This window comes from Macaca mulatta, chromosome 10, assembly GCF_049350105.2.
Source record: "Macaca mulatta isolate MMU2019108-1 chromosome 10, T2T-MMU8v2.0, whole genome shotgun sequence".
Lineage (NCBI taxonomy): Eukaryota > Metazoa > Chordata > Mammalia > Primates > Cercopithecidae > Macaca > Macaca mulatta.
In genome coordinates, this window is record NC_133415.1 from 64,099,115 (window position 1) to 64,121,740 (window position 22,626).

General features: G+C 46.5%; 1 protein-coding gene and 1 long non-coding RNA gene across 16 annotated transcripts in view; one reads left to right on the forward strand and one right to left on the reverse strand.

Annotated features, from left to right (window-relative positions):
- The window catches only part of RIN2 (Ras and Rab interactor 2), a 254,564-nt gene that overhangs the window by 72,935 nt on the left and 159,003 nt on the right, over positions 1-22,626 (reverse strand). The window contains exon 3 of one of the 15 annotated variants that reach the window (XM_077951114.1): positions 29-179. The exons of the other annotated variants lie outside the window; for them this stretch is intronic. Coding sequence (XP_077807240.1) covers positions 29-58 — 30 coding nt within the window. The 5' untranslated portion in view covers positions 59-179. The remainder of the gene's footprint in view (positions 1-28; positions 180-22,626) is intronic. 15 annotated transcript variants of the gene reach the window in all.
- LOC144332030 (uncharacterized) lies at positions 2,594-7,161 on the forward strand. Its single transcript, XR_013399734.1, has 2 exons — positions 2,594-3,902; positions 5,927-7,161. It is a non-coding gene; the product is annotated as an uncharacterized LOC144332030 (long non-coding RNA).

Consider the following 22,626-nt stretch of genomic DNA (forward strand, 5'->3'; position numbering starts at 1 on the left):
ATTGAGAACAGAAGTTTATTTGGCTCACAGTTCTGGAAGCTGGAAAGTCCGAGAGCATGACTCTGGCATCTGGTAAGGGTCATCCCATGGCGGAAGGCAGAAGTGAGTGGAGACAGGGAGAGGAAATCGGCCAAGCTCATTCTTTTTGACAGGAAACCACGTCTTTGAAAACGAACCTACTACCAAGATAATGGCATTAATTCATTTGCGAGGGCAGAGCCCTCATGACCTAATGATGTCTTAAAGATCTCACCTTTTAATACCATTACAATGGCAATTAAATTTCAACATGAGTCTTAGAGAGCATATTCAAACCATGGCACCTCTTACACTGCTGGAGGAGTATTGACCTCAGAGTTACTTTGGAAAGCAACTTGGCAACATCTTGTAGGCAACAAAGATACACAAACCTATATGTGTACTTTAGAGACTAAACTTGCACGTGGGCACAAAAATACCTTTGCAAGAATATTTGTTGCACCATTATTTGTGAGAGCACCTAAGGGTCCATTAATAGAATAGATAAATTAATTGAAGTATAAAATGCTACATGGCAATTAAAAATTAATGAACCGGAACTGTATGTATGAACACATGCATAAACATAAAAGCTCAAAAGGCTTTTTTTGAAAGCAAAAAAAAGGCAAATCAAGAAACATTACATTCAGTATATGAAGTTTAAAACCATGCAAACGTTCCCAACACAAAGAAAAAGATACATGGATGGATATCCCAGTTACCCTGATTTGATCATTACATATTACATACATATATCAAAATATCACCTGTACACCCCAAAATATGTATTTGTATCTCAATAATATTTATATCGATAACATGTTGATAGGATACTATTTTGTCTATGTTAAGTTTAAAAATATATTATTAGGCCAGATGTGGTAGCTCATGCCTGTAATCCCAGCATTTTGGGAGGCCAAGGTGGGAGAATTGCTTGAGACCAGGAGTTGGAGACCAGCCTGGATAACATAGTGAGACTCTGTTTCTATAAAAAAAATTTTTAAAATAAAATACTGTTACATGTTATATTATTAAAATTTTAAAAACATGCAAAACTGTACTGTATGTTTATAGATACATACATAGGCCCAAAAGCTATCCCAATATGTATGGGGTTATAACCCTAATCCAGGATAGTGGTTACCTCTAGACAGGAGAAATGGATGAAAGTGTTCACAGGCCAAGTGGCTCGGTCACGTGTGAGATTTTATTTATGTATTTATTTTGTAGACACATTTTCTTGCTGTGTTGCGCAGGCTGATCTTGAACTCCTGGACTCAAGCAGTCCTCCCACCTTGGTCTCCCAAAGCTCTGGGACAGCAGACAGGCGCCACTGTGCTTGGCAAGATTTTATCTCTTAAAATGAAATGGCGAAACGATGACATTTGACAGCGCTGAGTGATGGGTATTTTAGTGTCATGTGTGGTTTTCTGTATGCTTAACGCGCTTTGTAACCAAAATTTTAGGAAACCAAGACAAAGAAAGGGTGGTGTGTATGAAAATGGAAGGAGTGAAGGGACTAAAAAGGTAGAAGCAAGGAAGGGGTTCAGGGGAGTCTGGGCGGCTCTGCTGAAGTCCCACCACCCTGGGACTAGGCCCTGCTTCATTCTGGACTGTGGCTGTGGCACCAAACAGGAGAGCCACACACCCACCAGAAGCAGAGGGCCTTGTGAGGGAGGGCCGGCCACAGCCTCTGGCAAACCTCAAAGAGAGGACTCCCACCCCAGAAGGAAGCCCCGTCACTGGCTACATTTCCCTCTCCACACTTTGGTTACCTTCACAACCACCATATTGATTTGGACATAAAAACCCCAAATGGCCTTGATTCTCATCAGAATGGGCAGCAGCTGATTCCCTCCAGCCAGGCTGTTTTTGTCTGGGTACCACTCTTGCCGATGCTGTTGGCTGGATCTCCAGACCTCCAAGTTTCCTCCTTGATTCCTTCTCTACATCTGGCCACACACAAGAAGCTACAATCTGTGGCTGTCACTCAGGAGCACTCCCATGCCAAGTCACCAATCATGCCATGCCACCTATCTCTAGTGCAGAGGAAGGCGCCATGACCCCAAGGCACGAGGGTGGACAAGCACAGAGGTTGCACTTGACTGGATCGCTGTGGACCCTTCCCTGCTGGATGTGGGGATTTTTTTTTTTTTTTGGTCCCCCGAATCCCCCCAGCCCCACCTCCCCCCGCACCAGCTTTTCCCTCCCCTTCCATTCAGTCCTGACTCACTTGTCCCAGAGCACAGAGGGATTTAATCTCACGAATGGACCGGAGTTTAGTGTTCCAGGGCCAGTCCTCCCTCTCAGAATCATGTGTATATACCCCCTGGGCCCTCCGCCAGCAGCAGTTAGCATCACAAAACACTTCTTCCCGTCTGGGGATTGGATTTTGTCCCACTGAAGGGATTTTGCGTGTTTTTTAAAGTTGTTTTTGGACAAGTTTGTGTTGATTTATTTGTTTGTTTCTAATTCTCACAGACTTTCGATCTCATCCCTTACACTTGCTTCTTCAAAATTTCCTTCTTTGAGGGCAGAAATAACTTGTCACCCAACAAAGGAGGCCAGTTTTAATGTCAGCTTTCCCATGTCAAAGCCAATAGCAGTTCGTGCTACAGGCCCGGTGTGGTGACTCACGCCTATAATCCCAGCACTTCGGGAAGCTGAGGCGGGTGGTTCACTTGAGGTCAGGAGTTTGAGACCAGCCTCGCCAACATGATAAAACCCCATCTACTAAAAATACAAAAATTCGCTGGGCATGGTGGCATGTACCTATAATCCCAGCTACTTGGGAGGCTGAGGCAGGGGAATCGCTTGAACCCGGGAGGCAGAGGTTGCAGTGAGCCAAGATTGAGCCACTGCCCTCCAGCCTGGGTGACAGAGCCAGACTGTCTCAAAACAAAACAAAACAAAACAAACAAACAAAAAATCCAAAAACAAAAACACAAAAAACTGGTGCTACTAACTGAAGTTTCTCCAGACCCACTTACACAACCCCAGCCTCCAACACATCCCCGTACCTGTGCAGAGTTCCTGCAAGCAGGGGGAGGGGCTGTCTACATATCTGCAAAGCTGGTGAGTGAGTGCCGCTCGCTACAGCCCTGCTCGGCTGTGGACACCTGGGAAAGTGGTGGCAGAGCCACGTGGCTGTAATTCAGTGCAGCCAGAGGGTCAGACAGGACAAGGCTGGCAAGGCACAAAGTTGATGAGACGATGGTTCTTACATCAAACACCCTACACAGCTGCATCATTCCCAGAAAATCCCACAAGCAGCAACAAAGACCCCAACCCAAGGGATAGCCACCTATCCTTATAGAGCACAGCAGACCTCCACTGAGAGCTCGCCAGGGCATTGCCTGTGTTTGCTTTTCCCTGCAGGCATGTACAGCAGGACAGAGGGGTGATGTGCTGCCTTTAGAAGCTGGGAGAGAGTGGGTTGCTGGCCTGGCTGGGGACTTCCAGGGAAGAAAAGTGGGTGCTGGTGACCACAAGAGGGAGAGGAAGGCAGGCCAGGGGTTGGGTCCACTCCCTTGTCCTGCATTGATGCATAACACACCTTGAGAAGCCCGAGGTATTCACCTGAGTTCTCCTGCATAAGAGCTGGCATCCTGGCCAAGGGCGAGAGAACAACCGGAGAAGGCTCAAGTTCTTTCCCAGCCCTTTGAGGTCACACCCAGGGCTGGGGCTGGGCAAGGCTGGGCCTGCTGAGTTCCAGTCTGGTGCAGGAGTCTACAGTAATTTGTACCATTTTGTAATCATTCTGCGTAATTTCTCAGTAGGCGGGGACCTCATCCAAAGGGCCATTCTTCAGGCAGCAACCTTGTGCAATTTCGAGGCAGTCTGGCTTGCAGCTCTGACTGGTGACCTGGCAGCTGGGAGTACGGGTAGGCATACCAGCTTTTGGCTCAGAAAAACCTGTCTTTAAATCCTATCTCGGGCCCCGGTTGGCTGGGTCACCTTGGGCGACCTATTTGGGTGCCCTCATCCTTAAACCCCCAAAGCTAGGGCTGATGATATCAAGGGAAGGTCACTGGAGGAATAAAATGGACAATGAGATTAAAATACTGCAATAGGCTGGGCACGGTGGCTCACGCCTGTAATCCTAACACTTTGGGAGGCTGAGGTGGGCAGATCACCTGAGGTCAGGAGTTCGAAACCAGCCTGGTCAACATGGTGAAACCCTATCCCTACTAAAAATACAAAAATTAGCCAGGCGTGGTGGTGTTCGCCTGCATTTCCAGCTACTCTGAAGGCTGAGGCAGAAGAATCGCTTGAACCCAGGCGGTGGAGGTCGCAGAGAGCCGAGGTCACACCACTGCATTCCAGCCTGGGCTACAGAGCGAGACTCTATCTCAAAAACAAAATAAAACACTTCAATAGGCACCTAAATACTCTCTAATACTCTTCCTATTTAAACGATCTCTTGTCCAGGTGCAGTAACCTATGCCTATAATCCCAGTTCTGTGGAAGTCCGAGGCAGGAGGATCACTTGAGCCCAGGAGTCTGAGACCAGCCTAAGCAACATAGAGAGACCTTGACTCTACAAAAAATTAAAAAATTGGCTGGGAGCGGTGTCTCACGCCTATAACCTTAGCACTTTGGGAGGCTGAGGTGGGTGGATTGCCTGAGCTCAGGAGTTTGAGACCAGCCTGGGCAACACGGTGAAACCTCGTCTCCACTAAAATACAAAAAATTAGCTGGGCATGGCAGCGTGCACCTGTAGTTCCAGCTATTCAGGAGGCTGAGGCAAGAGACTTGCTTGAATCCAGGAGATGGAGGTTGCAGTGAAGCGAGATCACACCACTGCACTCTAGCCTGGGCAACAGAGCGAGACTCCATCTCCAAAACAAACAAAAAAAATTAGCCGGGCATGGTGGCGTGTGCCTTGTAGTCCCAGCTACTCAGGAGGCTGAGGTAGGTGGCTCACCTGAGCCCAGGAGTTCAAGGCAGCAGTGAGCCATGATGTTGCCACTGCACTCCAGCCTGGGCGACAGCACGAGACTCCATCTCAAAAAAATAACAATAATAAAACAAACAAACAAACAAACAAACAAATAACAAATTATCTCTTTATATTAATGGCATTTGTTATTAACCAGAGAGCTGATACTAAAAGACACTTAAAACGGATTCATATACCTCCCATCCTGGAAAGAGATCATTTAATCACCAGCAGCAGAGACCTGGGACTACAAAGAAACAGTGTCTGTGGAGTCCAATCTCCTTCTGCCTGTCTGCTTAGAAGCCTCTAACCTAGAGATTTGCCTACTAGGCGCCGAATGTCCCCTAATAGAGGGAAAAGTTGTTGTATGCTTCTTTGCATGCATAGGAAGCTGCAGGGAGGAGGGTAAAGGGAGGGACCCCAAGTCTTGCTTTCTTTCTTTTAGGGTTACATAAAAGGAGAAAAATTATCTTGAAGGTCAAGTAAAAGTCAAATAAGAAAGTGCTTATGGCACAAGTCCTGATACAGAGCTCTTCAAATTCCAAGTCTCATTCAGGAATGTTATCAGTGGTTTGAAAAGGGATGTGTTTCTGATATGTTGAAGACTTGAAACCTAGGGTGTGGGAAAAGTCAAGTCCTTGGCTCCCGGCTATGGAATTTCCATTCCCCAAGGGCATCAACTTGGCCTTGAGGTGTGGTAAGCATTTATAATCCCGGAATCAGCTCTGCGGTATCAGACCTACTTCCAGATTCTAAAAAAACACATTACCCAAACAGTTCTCTCTACCGTCTGCTTCTGCTTGGCTGAGGAACCTCCTGGTGTGGTGGGTACCTCTCATGTAACGGTTTTTCTAAACCAGTCTGGAAAATAATGAGCTTCCTCCAAACTTTCAAATGACCTTTGCCCCCAGGAACTGTCACCTGGGAAACAAAAAGGTAATGGAGGCTTTTGCCCTTCACTTACAGATGGGCACCTGGACAATGACGCAAGCGCAGAGGGGCACCTGGACAACGACGCAAGCGCAGAGGGGCACCTGGACAACGACGCAAGCGCAGAGGGGCACCTGGACAACGACGCAAGCGCAGAGGGGGCTCCTGGACAACGACGCAAGCGCAGAGGGGGGCACCTGGACAATGACGCAAGCGCAGAGGGGCACCTGGACAATGACGCAAGCGCATCTTTGCAGAACATTGCTTCTTTTCTTTCAACTTTGTGTGTTACTCCTCCCAAGGGTGTTTGCATTTACATTTTTGAAATTGTAGTTACAAACATCACAAATGAACATATTTTAATTAAAGAAAATAAATGATTGTAGTTGAAAGTAATCTCCCTTGACCATCACCCATAATCTCCTTCACTTACTCAGATGTAACCACTGTAATCAGTTTTGTGTGTATCATCCTTGAATGGTATCATCTGTGTTTTCTCCACCCAGTGGAATTGTACTGGCTTACTAATTTCACACAACAAATTGTAATGAGTTTTATCCACATTGACACATGAAGCCCTGGTTCAACTGTTGTAAGTGGGAATGGTTTTCCACCATAGGGATATACCACAATCCACATATCCATTCTATTTCGATAGACGCTTAGTTGTTTCCAGCGTTTTGCTATCCATCACAGGCAGGGCTGTGATGGTCACCTGTGTGCATGTTCCCTTGTGTACTGTGTGAAACCTCAGAGAAAATGCCGGGGTCTATGCATGTAGCAGGTTCTGAGCTGGTGCCACAGTGCTCCGCGGGTGGCTGTGCCCTTCTGCACTGCCCCTGCCATCTGTGAAAGTGTCCACACTGCTTGTCAATGATTGATATTATCAAACATTTAAACAGACCAATCTGATGAACAGAAATGATTTTGTTTTGTTTTCATTTGCTTAGCCCTGATTAAATTTGTATCGTTTATTTCTATTTCCTCTTGCAAGGAATTGCCTTTCCATTCATCTGTTGCCTATTTTGTGGTTTCTTGATTTTCAAAAATTAAGTTGCGTAAGTTGGTTGTGTATATGAATCCATTGTCTGATATATTTCACATATGTTCTCTCTCATTGTTTTTCTGCCTTTAAAATTTTCTTATGCTTTTAATGATGATAGAAGCAAATTTATCCAAGTTTCCAATATGGCTGTTGCTTATTAACTCTTGCCTAGAAAGAAGTGCCTCATCTTGAAGTAATAAAGTCTCCTTTATTTTCTGCTAAGACTTATACAGTGTATACAGCTTTGCCTGTTTATAGATGATGTATTTATTTATTTGTAGGCCTTTCCTTCATCTGGAATTTAGTTTTGTGCATGGTGTAAAGTCAGGACTAGGCAGCAAGAAATAACTACAACATGGCCAGAGCTGAGTTCCTCCAGCCTGTTAAGCACTGCACCCTGGGTTGGCTCTGCCTGCCTCAGGCACCTTCTGCAGGCTAAGGAATGTGCCCAGAGGGTAGTTTTTTGTGTTTTGTGTTTTTTTTTTTTTTTTGCAAATTTACCCAAAGGCTGGGGTGTGGTGAGAGGAGGGGCACAAAGAGGTAGGGGTATGAAAGTAGGGGTATGGAAGGTGGGGTATGGAAGGCAAGGGTAGGAAGGTAGGGATATGGAAGGTGGGGATATGGAGGTGGGCTATGAAAGGTGGGGGTATGAAGGAGGGGGTATGGAGGTGGGGTATGAAGGTGGACTATGAAAGGTGGGGGTGAAAGTGGGGGTAGGAAGGTGGGGGTATGGAAGTGGGGTATGAAAGGTGGGGGTATGAAGGTGGGGGTATGAAGGTGGGGATATGGAAGGTGGGGTATGGAGGTGGGGTATGAAGATAGGGGTATGAAGGTGGGGTATGAAGGTGGGGATACGAAGGTGGGGGTATGGAAAGTGGGGTATGAAGGTGGGGGTATGGAAGTGGGGTATGAAAGGTGGGGGTATGAAGGTGGGGGTATGGAAGGTGGGGTATGAAGGTGGGGGTATGAAGGTGGGGTATGAAAGGTGGGTGTATGATACGAAGTTGGGGGTATGGAAGGTAGGGTATGAAGGTAGGGGTATGAAGGTGGGGTATGAAAGGTGGGGGTACGAATATGAAAGGTGGGGGTACGATACGAAGGTGGGAGTATGGAAGGTGGGGTATGAAGGTGGGGGTATGAAGAGGTGGGGTATGAAGAGGTGGGGGTAAGAAGGTGGGGTAAGGAAGGTGGGGGTATGGATGGTGGGGGTATGGAAGGTGGGGGCATGAAGGTGGGGGTATGAAAGGTGGGTGTATGAAGAGGTGGATATGAAGGTGGGGGTATGAGGGTGGGGGTATGGAAGGTGGAATATGAAGGTGGGGGTATGAAGGTGGGGGCATGAAGGTGGGGGTATGAAGAGGTGGGGTATGAATGTGGGGGTAGGAAGGTGGGGTATGGAAGGTGGGGATATGAAGGTGGGGGTATGAAGTGGGGGGTATCAAGAGGTGGGGTATGAAAGTGGGAGTATGAAGGGGTGGGGTATGAAGGTGGGAGTATGAAGGTGGATGTATGAAGAGGTGGGGTATGGAAGGTCGGGGTATGAAGGTGGGAGTATGAAGGTGGGGGTATGAAGGTAGGAGTATGAAGGTGGGGGTATGAAGGTGGGGGTATGAAGGTGGGGTATGAAGGTGGGGGTATAAAGGTGGGGAATGAAGAGGTGGGGTATGAAGGGGTGGGATATGAATGTGGGGTATGAATGTGGGGGTATGAAGGTGGGTGTATGAAGAGGTGGGGTATGGAAGGTGGGGGTATGAAGGTGCGAGTATGAACATGGCGGTATGAAGGTGGGGGTATAAAGGTTGGGGTATGGAAGGTGGGGATATGAAGGTGGGGGTATAAAGGTGGGGGTATGAAGAGGTGGAGGTATGAAATAGAACTCTGCCCTTTATTTTTCATTGCAAATGGAAATGAGCTCGACAGCATTTATTCAATTGTCCATCCTAGCCCTGCTGGTTCAAGACACCACCTTAGTCAAAATCAGGATGTTCTATTTACCAAAAAGCAGCATTCACTATCTTTTAATTCCATTTTTCTCCTCAAATAACAGTATGCAGAAAAAAATGTAATAAGCCACCCACCCCTATCCTCTAAGTTAAGTGAAATGAGTATTTTGGTGTGAATAACTTTATGATTTTAGTTCACATTAGTACATGGTAGTATCTAAAGGAAATAAACACAATGGATAATTTAATATCATCTATTTTTAAAAATAGAGGCCAGGCGCAGTGGCTCACGCCTGTAATCCCAGCACTTTGGGAGGCTGCTCTTGTCAGCCTTCCAGCTGGGGGATGGCAGATGCCGTGCGAGAGTCCTGGTTTTATACCCAGAGAAGGTTCCAGGGAGAGCTCAGGATGCTGGAGGGCCTGCCGGTCATCTGTCAGTTTCTATTTTGTAAATTCCAGGATGCTGGTCCCCACACAGCATGTTTGTCAGTAATAATACAACCGAACAAGTCACTAATATTCGACCTATGCGGCTGCAGGCCTCTTCAACCTGAGCTCCATGAAGACATAAGTCAGCACATTTCAGTTAGAAGATTTTCAAAATGTTATCCCTGAAATCATTTGTATCCTATCGTCAATGATGTATAAAAGTGGCAGGGCTGGCCGGGCGCGGTGGCTCAAGCCTGTAATCCCAGCACTTTGGGAGGCCGAGACGGGTGGATCACGAGGTCAGGAGATCAAGACCATCCTGGCTAACACGGTGAAACCCCGTCTCTACTAAAAAATACAAAAAACTAGCCGGGCGAGGTGGCGGGCGCCTGTAGTCCCAGCTACTCGGGAGGCTGAGGCAGGAGAATGGCGTGAACCCGGGAGGCGGAGCTTGCAGTGAGCCGAGATCGCGCCTCTGCACTCCAGCCTGGGTGACAGAGCCAGACTCCGTCTCAAAAAAAAAAAAAAAAAAAAAAGTGGCAGGGCTCTTTTTCTTGATGGTATATAAAATAAGAGTGTGTGTTATAATTAATAGTATCTTAAATTTGTGGCCAGGTGCAGTGGCTCACACCATAATCCCAATATCTTGGGAGGTCAAGGCAGGCAGCTCACTTGAGCTCAGGAGTTCGAGACCAGCCTGGCCAACATGGTGAAACGCCGTCTCTACTAAAAATACAAAAATTAGCCAGGTGTGCTAGCACACACCTCTAATCCCAGCTACTTAGGAGGTTGAGGCAGGAGGATTGCTTGAACCCAGAAGAGGGAGGCTGTGGTGAGCCGAGATCATGCCACTGCACTCTAGCCTGGGCAACAGAACTCAGAAAATAAAAAATAAATAAAAATGTGAAAGTTCACATTATGTATTTTTCTTTCCTATTGTAGACCCAAAGCCTGATGCTTAATAAGTACTCTGTAAACACTTCTTAAAAATATTAAGCAGAAGATGCAAGATCTAACTGAAAACACCAATGCTAAAACTAACTGGGGCTGCAGAAGGCCTTAGTGACCACTCTGAGAAAGAACTTCGTCCCTTGTGGTGCTTCAGTCATTTCTCTTATTACTGAACCTAAAAATGCAAAGCCACAGGCAGGAGTATGGTGCCATCTGTGACTGCCAAGGTCATTGATTAATTCAGAGGTCATGGAGTAATCTAAGACAACACTGGCCTCAGACAACTGATGCAATAGACCAAGGCCTCAGCAGGAGGACTGTTTCAAGATACAGCCACACAAGCTGCTTCCGTATTTCACACATTGAACTACAGATACTACATGCACCTTTTACAACTTATTTTTCTTTTTCTGTGAGCATGCACCAAATTGAAGATTATATCGGAGTGTTTGCTCTTTAGTGTAATTTCAAACATAGTTCTTTTGTTTTTGGTTTTGTTTTCTTTGAGATGGAGTCTCACTGTGTTGCCCAGGCTGGAGCACAGTGGCATGATCATGGGTCACCGGCAACCTCCGCCTCCCGAGTTCAAGCGATTCTCCTGTCTCAGCCCCTGAGTAGCTGGGACTACAGGTATGCACCATGTCCGGCTAATTTTTGTATTTTTAGTACAGACAGGGTTTCACCATGTTAGCCAGGCTGGTCTCGAACTCTTGACCTCAAGTGACCCACCTGCCTCTGCCTCCCAAACTGCTGGGATTACAGGCGTGAGCCACCATGCCCAGCCGAAACAGTTTTTTTTTTTTTTTTTTTTTTTTTTTTTTTAAATAAAAACAACTCTGGGCTAAGCCTCTGGGAGTGCCACTGATCAGGGGTGCAGCCTAAACAGGGATGTCCTCTCGGCCCTTCACAGCCTCTCCCACGTATGGTGAGGAGCACCTGGCAAGGTGGAGCCCACTTTGATCTCTTTTATATGTTGAGAGGAACAGTTTACAATTTCGTTATTAATTGTTTGAAAGCAAACGTTTTACACTCAATGAGAACTTCCCCAGGATCAGAAGAGAACCACTGCCTCCTGGATGTGCAAACACATTGGTGTTTTTTGATGGTGGATAATTGAAAACTCGAGCAGTCTCTTTTTAGTGGATGCCACACGTCAGCAAGTTCCCCATCCCGTCCAGCTGAGGTTATAATGGATTGGATCCAAGCTCCACCTCCTCCCTGTCCTGATTTACCCCCTGCCTGGCACGAAAATGAACAGAGAAGTCACCAAGAGGAAGGCGGAGAGGGAAGAGCACTTGATTCACTCAACAACTAATGCGTGCCAGGGACTGCTCTGAGCTGAGGAGACCACAGTGAACCAAAGGACAGCATTTCCTACTCCGTGGAATTTGCATCCAGGTGGGGGCGTTTGGGAGCACCTCTGGCTCCAGGAAGAACCCACCGAGCAGGGCCAAGCAGGAAGGTTGGGGGGTGTCCTAGGTCATGTTCCCCAGAAACAGGCCCAGAGCTGAAGAACTGTGTGAAAGTGCCTCTCAGGAAGTGCTCCCAAGAGAAACGCACAGTGAAGTGGGGGTTGGAGCCCTGAGGGAAAGAGATCAGAGAGCAGAGGTCCAATATCAGATGAAGTCCCCTAAGGGTAAATTTGGATCTGTCGGGGTTTTGTTTGTTTGTTTGTTTTGTGACAGGGTCTCTCTCTGTCACCCAGGCTGGAGTGCAGTGGCACGATCTCAGCTCACCGCAACCTCCGCCTCCTGGGTTCAAGCGATTCTCCGGCCTCAGCCTCCAGAGCACCTGCAATTACAGGCGCATGCCACCATGCCCGGCTAATCTTTGTATTTTTAGTAGAGATGGGGTTTCACCATATTGGCCAGGCTAGTCTTGAACGCCTGACCTCAAGTGATCTACCAGCCTCAGCCTCCCAAAGTGCTAGGATTACAGGTGTGAGCCACTGCTCCCGGCCTGGGTCCATCTTAAAGGGAGCTTGAGGACAATGTAGGTCTCATCTCAATTATCCCAATCAGGAGTGTGGAGCTAGGATATTTACACCCCAAAACCCAGCATTCACTGGTCACGGACTGATCCTGGGGACCCTTCAAGGTCTCTGCACCAAACAAAGCCAGCTGTGACAGCCTGAACCACCAGCTGTGTGGGATACGGTTCTCTTGTCCCAACCACTCTCTCTCTGGAGGTGTGAGAGGCCCCCTCTGGCAGAGGTGTTGGTCTCCATTGAGGCCACTGTGCAACCTGATGTTTCTAGGGATTTTCAGATCGGAGAAAAGTCCAAGAGGCCCAAAGCTATGAAACCGTCGTCATCAATGCCTTGAGGTCCCCCGAGGAGGTAGCACCACTCAGTAGGAGCACCAGGTGCTCCATTTTCTGGGGCTCTCCTAATTTCAAATATTCTGTCCACTGTAAGTCCATCCATGCTTCTCAGACCCCATGTCCCTGTGGAATGCAAGTGTCCATGGGGACCATAAGGTGGGGAGTCTCCCTCCTGCTCCCAGGATGTGCCCGAAGACCAGTGTTCCCAGCAGATAAAATTAGCCAACGCATTCTGCCACCCAGACCCCACCCCACACTGCAGCACTCATTTAAACCATACCTCTCACTCTTCTGTCTTTGGAAGAGGGTGTAAGTCACTCAGCCCTCCCCCCACCAGCACACTACAGATGCTCGCCTGCTAGGGGGCTCTGCCAGCATCACTTCCGAGAACTCTCTGCAACCTTGGACGCAACCTTCATCCTGTCGCCTTTTTAAGCTTGAGGAAATTTAAGGGGTCAGATTATTTATTCAAGGACACACTGCTTAGAGCAGCAGAGATGATAACATTCCAAGTAGGCATTTAAGTCAAAATTCTGCTTTTAAATATTAAATTGGCTGAGAGGCCGGGTGCCGTGACTCACGCCTGTAATCCCAGCACTTTGGGAGGCTGAGGCAGGTGGATCACAAAGTCAGGAGTTAGAGACCAGCCTGACCAGTATGGTGAAACCCCGTCTCTACTAAAAATACCAAAATTAGCCAGGCATGGTGGCGGGCGAATGCAGTCCCAACTACTTGGGAGACTGAGGCAGGAGAATCCCTTGAACCTGGGAGGTGGAGGTTGCAGTGAGCTGAGACTGTGCCACTGCACTCCAGCCTGGGTGACAGCAAGACTCTGTCTCAAAAATAAAATAAAATAAAATAAATTTGGCTGAGAGGTGTAGTTCACACCTGTAATCCCAGCACTTTGGGAGGCCAAGGTGGGAGGATTACTTGAGCCCAGGAGTTTGAGACCAGCTTGGGCAACACAGCAAGACTCCATCTCTATTTTTATTTTTATTTATTTTTTATTTTTATTTTATGTTTTGATGGAGTCTAGCTCTGTCACCAGGCCGGAGTGCAGTGACGTGATCTCGGCTCACTGCAAGCTCCACCTCCCGGATTTACACCATTCTTCTGCCTCAGCCTCCCGAGTAGCTGGGGCTACAGGCACCCACCACCACGCCCAGGTAATTTTTTGTATTTTTAGTAGAGATGGGGTTTCACCATATTAGCCAGGATGGTCTCGACCTCCTGACCTTGTGATCTGCCCGTCTCGGCCTCCCAAAGTGCTGGGATTACAGGCTTGAGCCACCGCGCCCGGCAAAAAATTTCTTATATGAAGGCATCCAACCATCCAAGATGTTTAATTGACAAACATGCTGTGTGGGGACCAGCATCCTGGAATTTACAAAATAGAAACTGACAGATGACCGGCAGGCCCTCCAGCATCCTGAGCTCTCCCTGGAACCTTCTCTGGGTATAAAACCAGGACTCTCGCACGGCATCTGCCATCCCCCAGCTGGAAGGCTGACAAGAGCAGATTCCCACATGGTAAACAGGTGCTCCACCTCAGCTTCCTGGGAAAACACAAAGCCTGGAGCCCACTCCCTGGGAAATGAGAGCAACAACTGACTGCGGGGCATTCCAGCCTCCCGGCCTTCAGAGACACTCCATTAGAGAGTAGCTTGAGTAGGTTTGCCATGAAGATCAACCTTGTTCTCCCATACACAGTTCAGCCACAAAAGGTTGTCCTTACAGCAGATACAACTATGCCAACTTGAAATAAAGCACAAAATGTTCCCTCACAAAGGCATAGTTGGGCTCTGTGTAACACATCTACCTAAGTGTCATCCCAGATGTCATTTTGTATTTTGTCTGATTCTTTTTTTTTTTTTTTTTAATTAAGGCCCAGACTCTGTAAAGTCAGATGCTAATTTCTGGAAGGTCTATAAATTGCAAATGATGTTTGTCCAGTAGAAAAGAGAACCCCAAAGGTTTTGATTGTATTGCCCTTTATGTCTTTAGCCAGGTTTGTATTGGGTTCTACTTTTTGAAGTTGAGTTGTTTGAAAGTCAAAAAGTGGTTGAATGCTGACAATAGTAAGCTGACCTCTAACCTTCTAAGGTAGAAATGCAAAAGCGGCTCATAGTAGATGACAAAGTTGCTTTAAGGTGTTATTCTTCTGCCCACTGACTCTTTCCCAATCTTTGCCCCATTTGGAGCCAGCTTTAAAGCCCTGTTGATCTCATTAATGAGTTAAATCAAACTTTGACACACACACACACACACACACACACACGCACACACACACACACAATGTATTTGTATGAGAGTCACGTCTTTTCATTTTTTGAAAATTATCCCTGAATTTTACAGCTATCCATCTGAGCTACGGGACCTTGGCCTTGGGTGGGATGTTGCTTAACCTTTCCGGCCTTCAGTTTCCTTAAGCTTAAAATAGACCAACAGGTTTCCAGTGCCTCTTCTGGCTCTAACTTGGTGTCCCCCCAGCTGTCCCGCTTTGCCTTTCCGGAATGCCCTGGTGTGGGTGTCACAGTGACATTCACTTCCCTTTCACCATTTCTGGCTCCTTACCACTTGTCTTCATTGGGCTTTCTACAAGCACTAGAGAAAAAAGATGACTTCCTCTTTCTAGAAGACGATCTGAATGTGTATATCAACATTTAAGTATGAAAACAATTGGATTCAGCATTTTTACTTCTAGGAATTGACCCAAAGAAATAATCAGATACATGTAAAGGAATGCTTTGGGCAGTATCACTTGTAATAGTGAACAATGGAAAAAGGGTTAAATGTCAAACAGCTGTGGACTGGGTAAATAAAGTGTGTACCCCAATATGATGGAGTGCTATTCAGCCTTTGAAATGGTGATTCTGGTACATATTTCTTGAGATGTACAATATATATATCAATATATTGTATGTCAATATATCAATATAGTGATATTAAATGGAAATAAACAAGTTGTGAAACAGTATGTGTTCTCCGAGCTCACTCAAGTAATAGTTGTGGCTGCACTTGTGTATGGATTTACATAATACAGTCGAATCACAGACAGAACAAAAATCTGAATGCATTAGCGTCAAGATGCTCACTGGCTTCATGTCCGAGTGGGGTGATTAGAGGTGGTACAATATAGGTCTCTTTCTTCTTTATACTTTTAAAATTTCATGGTAAAAATAACTATTATCATTTTAGGAAAAATAGAAGAAAAAGAATAATTTGATGGATGGCATTAACAGAGAGCCTGGAGTTAGCAGCACAGCAATCAGATAAGTTTCCTCTGGAGCTCCTGGGCTCAGCAATTTAGTACTCTGGACAGGTGCTTCCATTTGCCAGATGGAAGTGCTGGCAACAGATCACTTGGTTGGTGCAGTTCTTGGTAAACAAAGGAAATAAGGCATTATGTGGATGACTATGGCACAGCTATTGAATTATGTTCCTCATTCCCGGGCCCTCTCCCTTCCTGAAGCCAGGGCTTTGCCATTTGGAGTTGTATCTTACCCACTCCACCTGCCTTTTTAATTTTTTTATTTTTTTAATATCTGCTCAATTACACAGCAGAGGCTGACTTCAATTGGAATGGAAGTCACTTTTCATTCCAAAACATTAGCTATGTGTCAGGTGGTTTTCACTTTTTCTCGTCGTAAACTCTGAGTTGTACTTTTCTTGTGCCCACTGCTTCTATGCCACTGTCTCCAAATGCCGACGAATTTCAAATGCACAGAGAGAGCCAGGATCTGTATATCAAGCAGCATCTCCCCAACTGGTTTCCACCCAACACAAACAGTGTAGGATGTGAACAGGCACGATTTCAATAAAAAGACTACTGCTCGAACAACACTGAAAATATTCAGTGGAAGCGCATTAAACATTCGATAAAATGAGAGCACTGAGGACTCCTCAGAACTTTTCAGATGCTGATGTCCAGGGTTGGTCTCCAGGGAGTGAATAAAGTGTGCAGGGTTCCCCAGACCTACTGGCTTTAGGGCTTTCTGTTGATGATCATTTCTGGGGAGCAGTGGTCTGCAAAACTCTTTTTATTTTTTGGATAGGATCTCACTCTGTCGCCCAGGCTGGAGTGCAGCCTCGAGCTCCCAGGCTAAAGTGATCCTCTTAACTCAGCCTCCTGAGTAGCTGGAACTACAGGTGTGCGCCACCATGCCCAGCTAATATTTTTATTTCTTGTACAGACGGAGTCTTGCTATGTTGTCCAGGATGGTCTCAAACTCCTGGCCTCAGGCAATCCTCTCGCTTTGGTCTCCCAAAGTACCAGGATTAAGGGCGTGAGCCACTACACCTGGCCCCCAAACTCTTAAAGAAATACAAACTTAAAGCAATGTTCCCGGGAACAGTAACTGCTGTATTTGGAATTTCCGGTTTCTTTCTTTCTTTCTTTCTTTTTTTTTCAAATGGAGTCTCGCTGTGTTACCAGGCTGGAGTGCAGTGGTGCTATCTCAACTCACTGCAACCTCTGCCTCCCAGGTTCAAGCGATTCTCCTGCCTCAGCCTCCCGAGTAGCTGGGACTACAGGCACCTGCCACCACACCCAGCTAATTTTTGTATTTTTAGTAGATTCAGGGCTTCACTGTGTTGGCCAGGATGGTCTCGGTCTCTTGACCTCATGATCCACCCTCCTCGGCCTCCCAAAGTGTTGAGATACAGGCATGACCACAGCGCTCGGTCAGAGTTTCAGTTTTAATTAAAAAACAAGACAGAAGCCGGGCGCGGTGGCTCACGCCTGTAATCCCAGCACTTTGGGAGGCCGAGGTGGGCGGATCACAAGGTCAGGAGATCGAGACCACGGTGAAACCCCGTCTCTACTAAAAATACAAAAAATTAGCCGGGTGCGGTTGTGGGCGCCTGTAGTCCCAGCTACTCGGGAGGCTGAGGCAGGAGAATGGCGTGAACCCGGGAGGCGGAGCTTGCAGTGAGCCGAGATCGCGCCACTGCACTCCAGCCTGGGCGACAGAGCGAGACTCCGTCTCAAAAAAAAAAACAAAAAAACAAAAAAAAAAAAACAAGACAGAAAAGAATGGAGTAAGGGTTCATAGTGAAAGGAACTGGAGAGGGGAGATGAATCTGTAGCATGTAATATCAGAGGGGAAATTTTGAAATAGAACATGACAAAAAATTTTCTGTAAATTGAGCATGTCAGTGTCCTCTGAGCACACAGAGTTGGTTTAGGGAAGGAAGAGAGCAGAGCGGGTATGAAAAGGGGATTTGGATTATAAGCAAATGTGAAGTTCAGTCATTTTCAGTCTCGTGAAGATGATTAGTTACTCTAAGGGGATGAGTCACTAAGATTTGAAATTTACTGAAATGCAAAGGTTTGTTCCTCATTTGGAACCTGGACAATGATGCGGACATCTGCTGAGACACCCTTGACTTCTTATTCCAGATAGGACACATGGAGCAGAGACTGAGTGTTCTGCCCACGACTCTTGGAAATCACTGTTTTCTTCTGCTGTGATGGCTCTACTGCAGGCACCTGGAAGTCTCAGCCCATGGGCTGAGGATGCTTTGTGGCTTGGAGTGAGTGCAGAGCAGATCAGACCACGGTGCTGGGGAGTTAATACCCCAGGGCAGCCCTCAGCCAAGGAGGGATGGCAGTGGGTGCACAAATACCCCAGCTGCCTCGCTCTTACGTGGAACAACTCGGAGGCCCCCCCACACAGTCTCCCAGAGGTCCCCAGTGGGATTGCACCATGTATTGGCTTCCTCCCCTTCCTGTCTCACTCCCCTACTCTCCCACCTGAACTTTCTGTGATCACTGATCACAGAATAGACTCCTTGAATTCATATTCTGTCTCTGAGTCAGCTACTGGAGAACCCAGACAATGTTTTTCTTTTTACTATGAATTCAGAGCAGGAAATCCCTGCTGGGATTCGGTCCATCTTAGGCAGCCAGATCCCTTCAACACCCGTAGGGCCTTTTCTCCCAGCTGCACTGCTGTCATCCCGAGGATCTTAGGGAATGACCACAGAGGGGTCCCTTGTGCTGCTCTGCTCTCATTTAGGTTGTGGTAACCAGAACTGGGCACAGTTTCCCGGTGCCACCTTAGTCTCATCTCTCCCTGACACACACAAAACACCCTTTGTTATCATTTAGGATACATGTAACAGGATAGTATTCATAAGACTGGTGTTTCTTAAACTGGAATGTGCACACACATGACGTGGGGGCCTGGTGAAGGTGCAGGTTCTGATTCAGAGGCATACCACAGGGCCTGAGAGTGTGCACTTTCAGCAAACTCCATGGCTGACTGGCAGACCACACTGTGAACAAGGTTCCACTGGAGTGTGAGAGTCCCAACCACAAGACCAATTCTTTCCCAGGTCGGTATAGCCAGTGTCTCGTCCAACTGACTACACAGTGGGTGCTGAGTATGTATTGGTGAAATCTGGCTCTTGCAATTGATTAATACATCAATTCACTAATTTAATTCAGCTGCCCAGCTTCAAACAAGAGAGCAGCAACTGTTTAATGCAAATTTTTTGATGCAATGTCCTTCTGATGCTGGGAAAGTACATACTGGGAAAGTGGTACGGGAACACCACAGAACAATGCAGGGCATGTGCAGACAGGCAAATTTGGTGTGTGAGTCATTGTCAACTCACAGTTATTGACGACCTGCTACCACTACCTAGAGTAGTGGCCTAACTAGACACCAAAAGAAGCATAAGATATTATTTCTGTCCCCCAAAAGGCTTGCAATGTGACTGAAAAAATCAGACAGACAATAAAAAACAAGCATCAGGTGAGTGGTTAAAGACAGTAGTCACGCTGACAACTAGCTTGCTTGATCTAACTCACTTGACATCTCAGTAAGCCCGTCTGATCATTGAACTGATAGTACTGTTATTAAAGCCACTTGGCTCTCTGGGACCGCAAACACTGGTAGTTGCATTTCACAAAACTCAGATTCAACTTCAACCCTATGATGCACCCCATCACAACACATGTGTGCATATGCCTAGAGGCAGATGAGCCCCCTTAATCACATAGGTTTTAATATTCTTATTCAGGGCAAGAGAACAAAATAATCTTCCTTAAAAACAGGATCTAACCCATGTTCACAGCAGCATTATTTACAGTAGCCAAAAGGTAGAAGCACCCAGTGTCCACTGACGGATGAATGAATAAGCAAAATGTGGTCTACCCATACAATGGAATATTATTCAGCCTTAAAAAGGAAGAAAATTATAACATATGCTACAACAGGGATAAACTTTGAGGACATTATGCTAAGTGAAATAAGCCAGTTACAGAAGGACAAACACTGTATGATTCCACTTGTAGGAGGTACCTAGAGGAGTCAAACTCATAGAAACAGAAAGTAGAAGGGTAGTTACCAGGGCTTGAGGAAGAGATCGAGACCGTCCTGGCTAACACGGTGAAACCCCGTCTCTACTAAAAAATACAAAAAAAAACTAGCCGGGCGAGGTGGCGGGCGCCTGTAGTCCCAGCTACTTGGGAGGCTGAGGCAGGAGAATGGCGTGAACTCGGGAGGCGGAGCTTGCAGTGAGCTGAGATCCTGCCACTGCACTCCAGCCTGGGTGACAGAGCAAGACTCCGTCTCAAAAAAAAAAAAAAAAAAAAAAAAAAAGGAAAGGAGTTCTGGAAATGGATGATGGTGATGGTTGTACAACAATGTGAATATACTTAATGCCACAGAATTGTACATTTAAAAATGCTTAAAATGTGACTGGGCATGGTGGCTCATGTCCGTAATCTCAGCGCTTTCAGAGGTCAAGGCAGGAAGATGGCTTGAGCCCAGGAGTTTGAGAACAGCCTAGGCAACACAGTGAGACACCATCACTAAAATGCTTAAAATGGTAAGCTTAAGAAACATGCTTAAAAATGCTTAAAATGGTCAATTTTATGTTATGTACGCTTTATCAAAATTAAAAGAACAACATTAAGATCTGAGAGCTGCAGTGTAAACAATGACAACAAAACAGAATCCCTAGAAAATAATTTCATAGAAAGCAAGGTAGAAGAGTTTCTTCTTGTTTATGAATATATGTCATGGAGACCTTCTCTTGAAGAAATGATCTATGCGGACCTATCTCCAGCTTCTAAATTCTGGGCTCCTCCAAGAAAATGACAGTAATGGGAGGCAAAGCCCAGGAGGGCCCTAAATGTGAAGAGGACCCCCCGCAGCACTTTCTCTGAATCCACACACAGGGACAGAGGCTCAGCCTGTGCACAGCACACTCATGGCACATCTTGATGCTGTGGACAACATGCAGCTTCCTCAGCTGTGACCTTCCCACGCCCCGGGGTCTTCCATTTCCTAGTGACATCAAACACTCAGGATGGAGAAGAAAAACCTGCTGTTCACCCAAAAAGGTGGTTGGAAATGACTATCCTGGCGTGGTGGCTCACGCCTGTAATCCCAGGACTTTGGGAGGCTGAGGCGGGTGGATCGCTTGAGGTCAGGAGTTTGAGACTGGCCTGGCCAACATGGCGAAACCCTGTCTCTACTAAAAATACAAAAATTAGCCAAGCACGGTGGCAGGTGCCTGTTATCCCAGCTACTTGGGAGGCTGAGACAGTAGAATCGCTTGAATCCCAGAGGCGGAGGTTGCAGTGAGCCGAGATGGTGCCACTGCACTCTAGCCTGGGTGATAGGAGTGAGACTCCATCTCAAAAAAAAAAAAAAAGAAAAAAAAAAAAAAAAAGAAATGACTATCCCAGCAATGGATGCGGGGGCTCTTCCTAATGGGAACAGGCCTTCTGGAGCCAGGTGACCTGGCTGAGATGCCACTGGAGAGGGGTCTGGCCTGGCAAAGAGCATGGACCTGCAGCAGGAGACCAACCAGGTTCTGGGGTGGTGAGAGCAGGGTGGAAGCCCAGGCTTCCTTCCTTTGTGTCTTTAAGGAATGCTCATATGATATGTGTCTGTGTGAAAGTCCTTTCCCTGTTCTGGGTCACAGCATTTTGACTCAGATGAGAAACTTATCTGGGTCCAGTTGATACGTACTTGAGGAGTCCTGGAATTAAGGCTGAGTTTTAGAATGTGCTTTTCATGTTCGGCGTAATTCAATTATCAAAACACATCAAATGCCTACTCTGAAATGGGCATGAGAGGCCACAGGAGTCCACAGGGCCAGGAAGTAAAACCTGAACTAAAAGGGAGCTCTGTGGATCCTTCCATCAAAGCCACAGACAGCCCCTGTCTTGTGGACCCATGGCCATGGCTGGCTGCACATCTGTACGCTGGGCTCACCCACGAGATTCACCTATTCTGATAACAAAGAGGTTCATTTTGTAAAAAATGTCACATACAAATGCCTTTCTAAGCCAGTACCAGGTATGTTGACTTTGTGGAAATTCACTAAGCTGGATATTGATGTGAGCACTTTCTGCATGTATGTGATACGGCAGCAAAAAGTTAAACACGGAATGAAATGAGTGAGACAGGACCATCTGGAGGCCAAAGAATAACAACTAAATGCAGTGAGGCAAAGAAATAGGAAAAGAAATAGTATAAGGACATGACCAGAGCAACGAACAAGCTCTGAAAATGAACTGTGGGTTAGAGAGGAGTGTTCTATTAGCGTTATCAGTGTGTGTATAATAGTTTTTTGGCTTTAGTCATTTACATACTCTTTGTGCAAGAGCATGTCCTTGTTCCTCGGAAATACACAAGGAGGATTTAGAGATAAGGTGGTGGGGTCGCAGGTGTGTATCCAACATACATTCAGATGTTTCAGAAAACAGAGTACATATGTAGCGATACGTAGAGAGACAAAATTATCTACTTATGTAAAATGTTGACATATTTGGGCCAGGCGTGGTGGCTCAACGCCTGTAATCCTAGCACTTTGGGAGGCCAAGGCAAGCAGATCATCTGAGGTCACAAGTTCGAGACCAGTCTGGTCAACGTGGTGAAACCCCGTCTCTACTAAAAAAATAACAAAAATTAGCTGGGCAAGGTGGTACGTGCCTGTAATCCCAGCTACTCAGGAAGCTACTCAGGAGGCTGAGGCAGGAGAATCGCTTGAACCTGGGAGGCAGAGGTTGCAGTGAGTTGAGA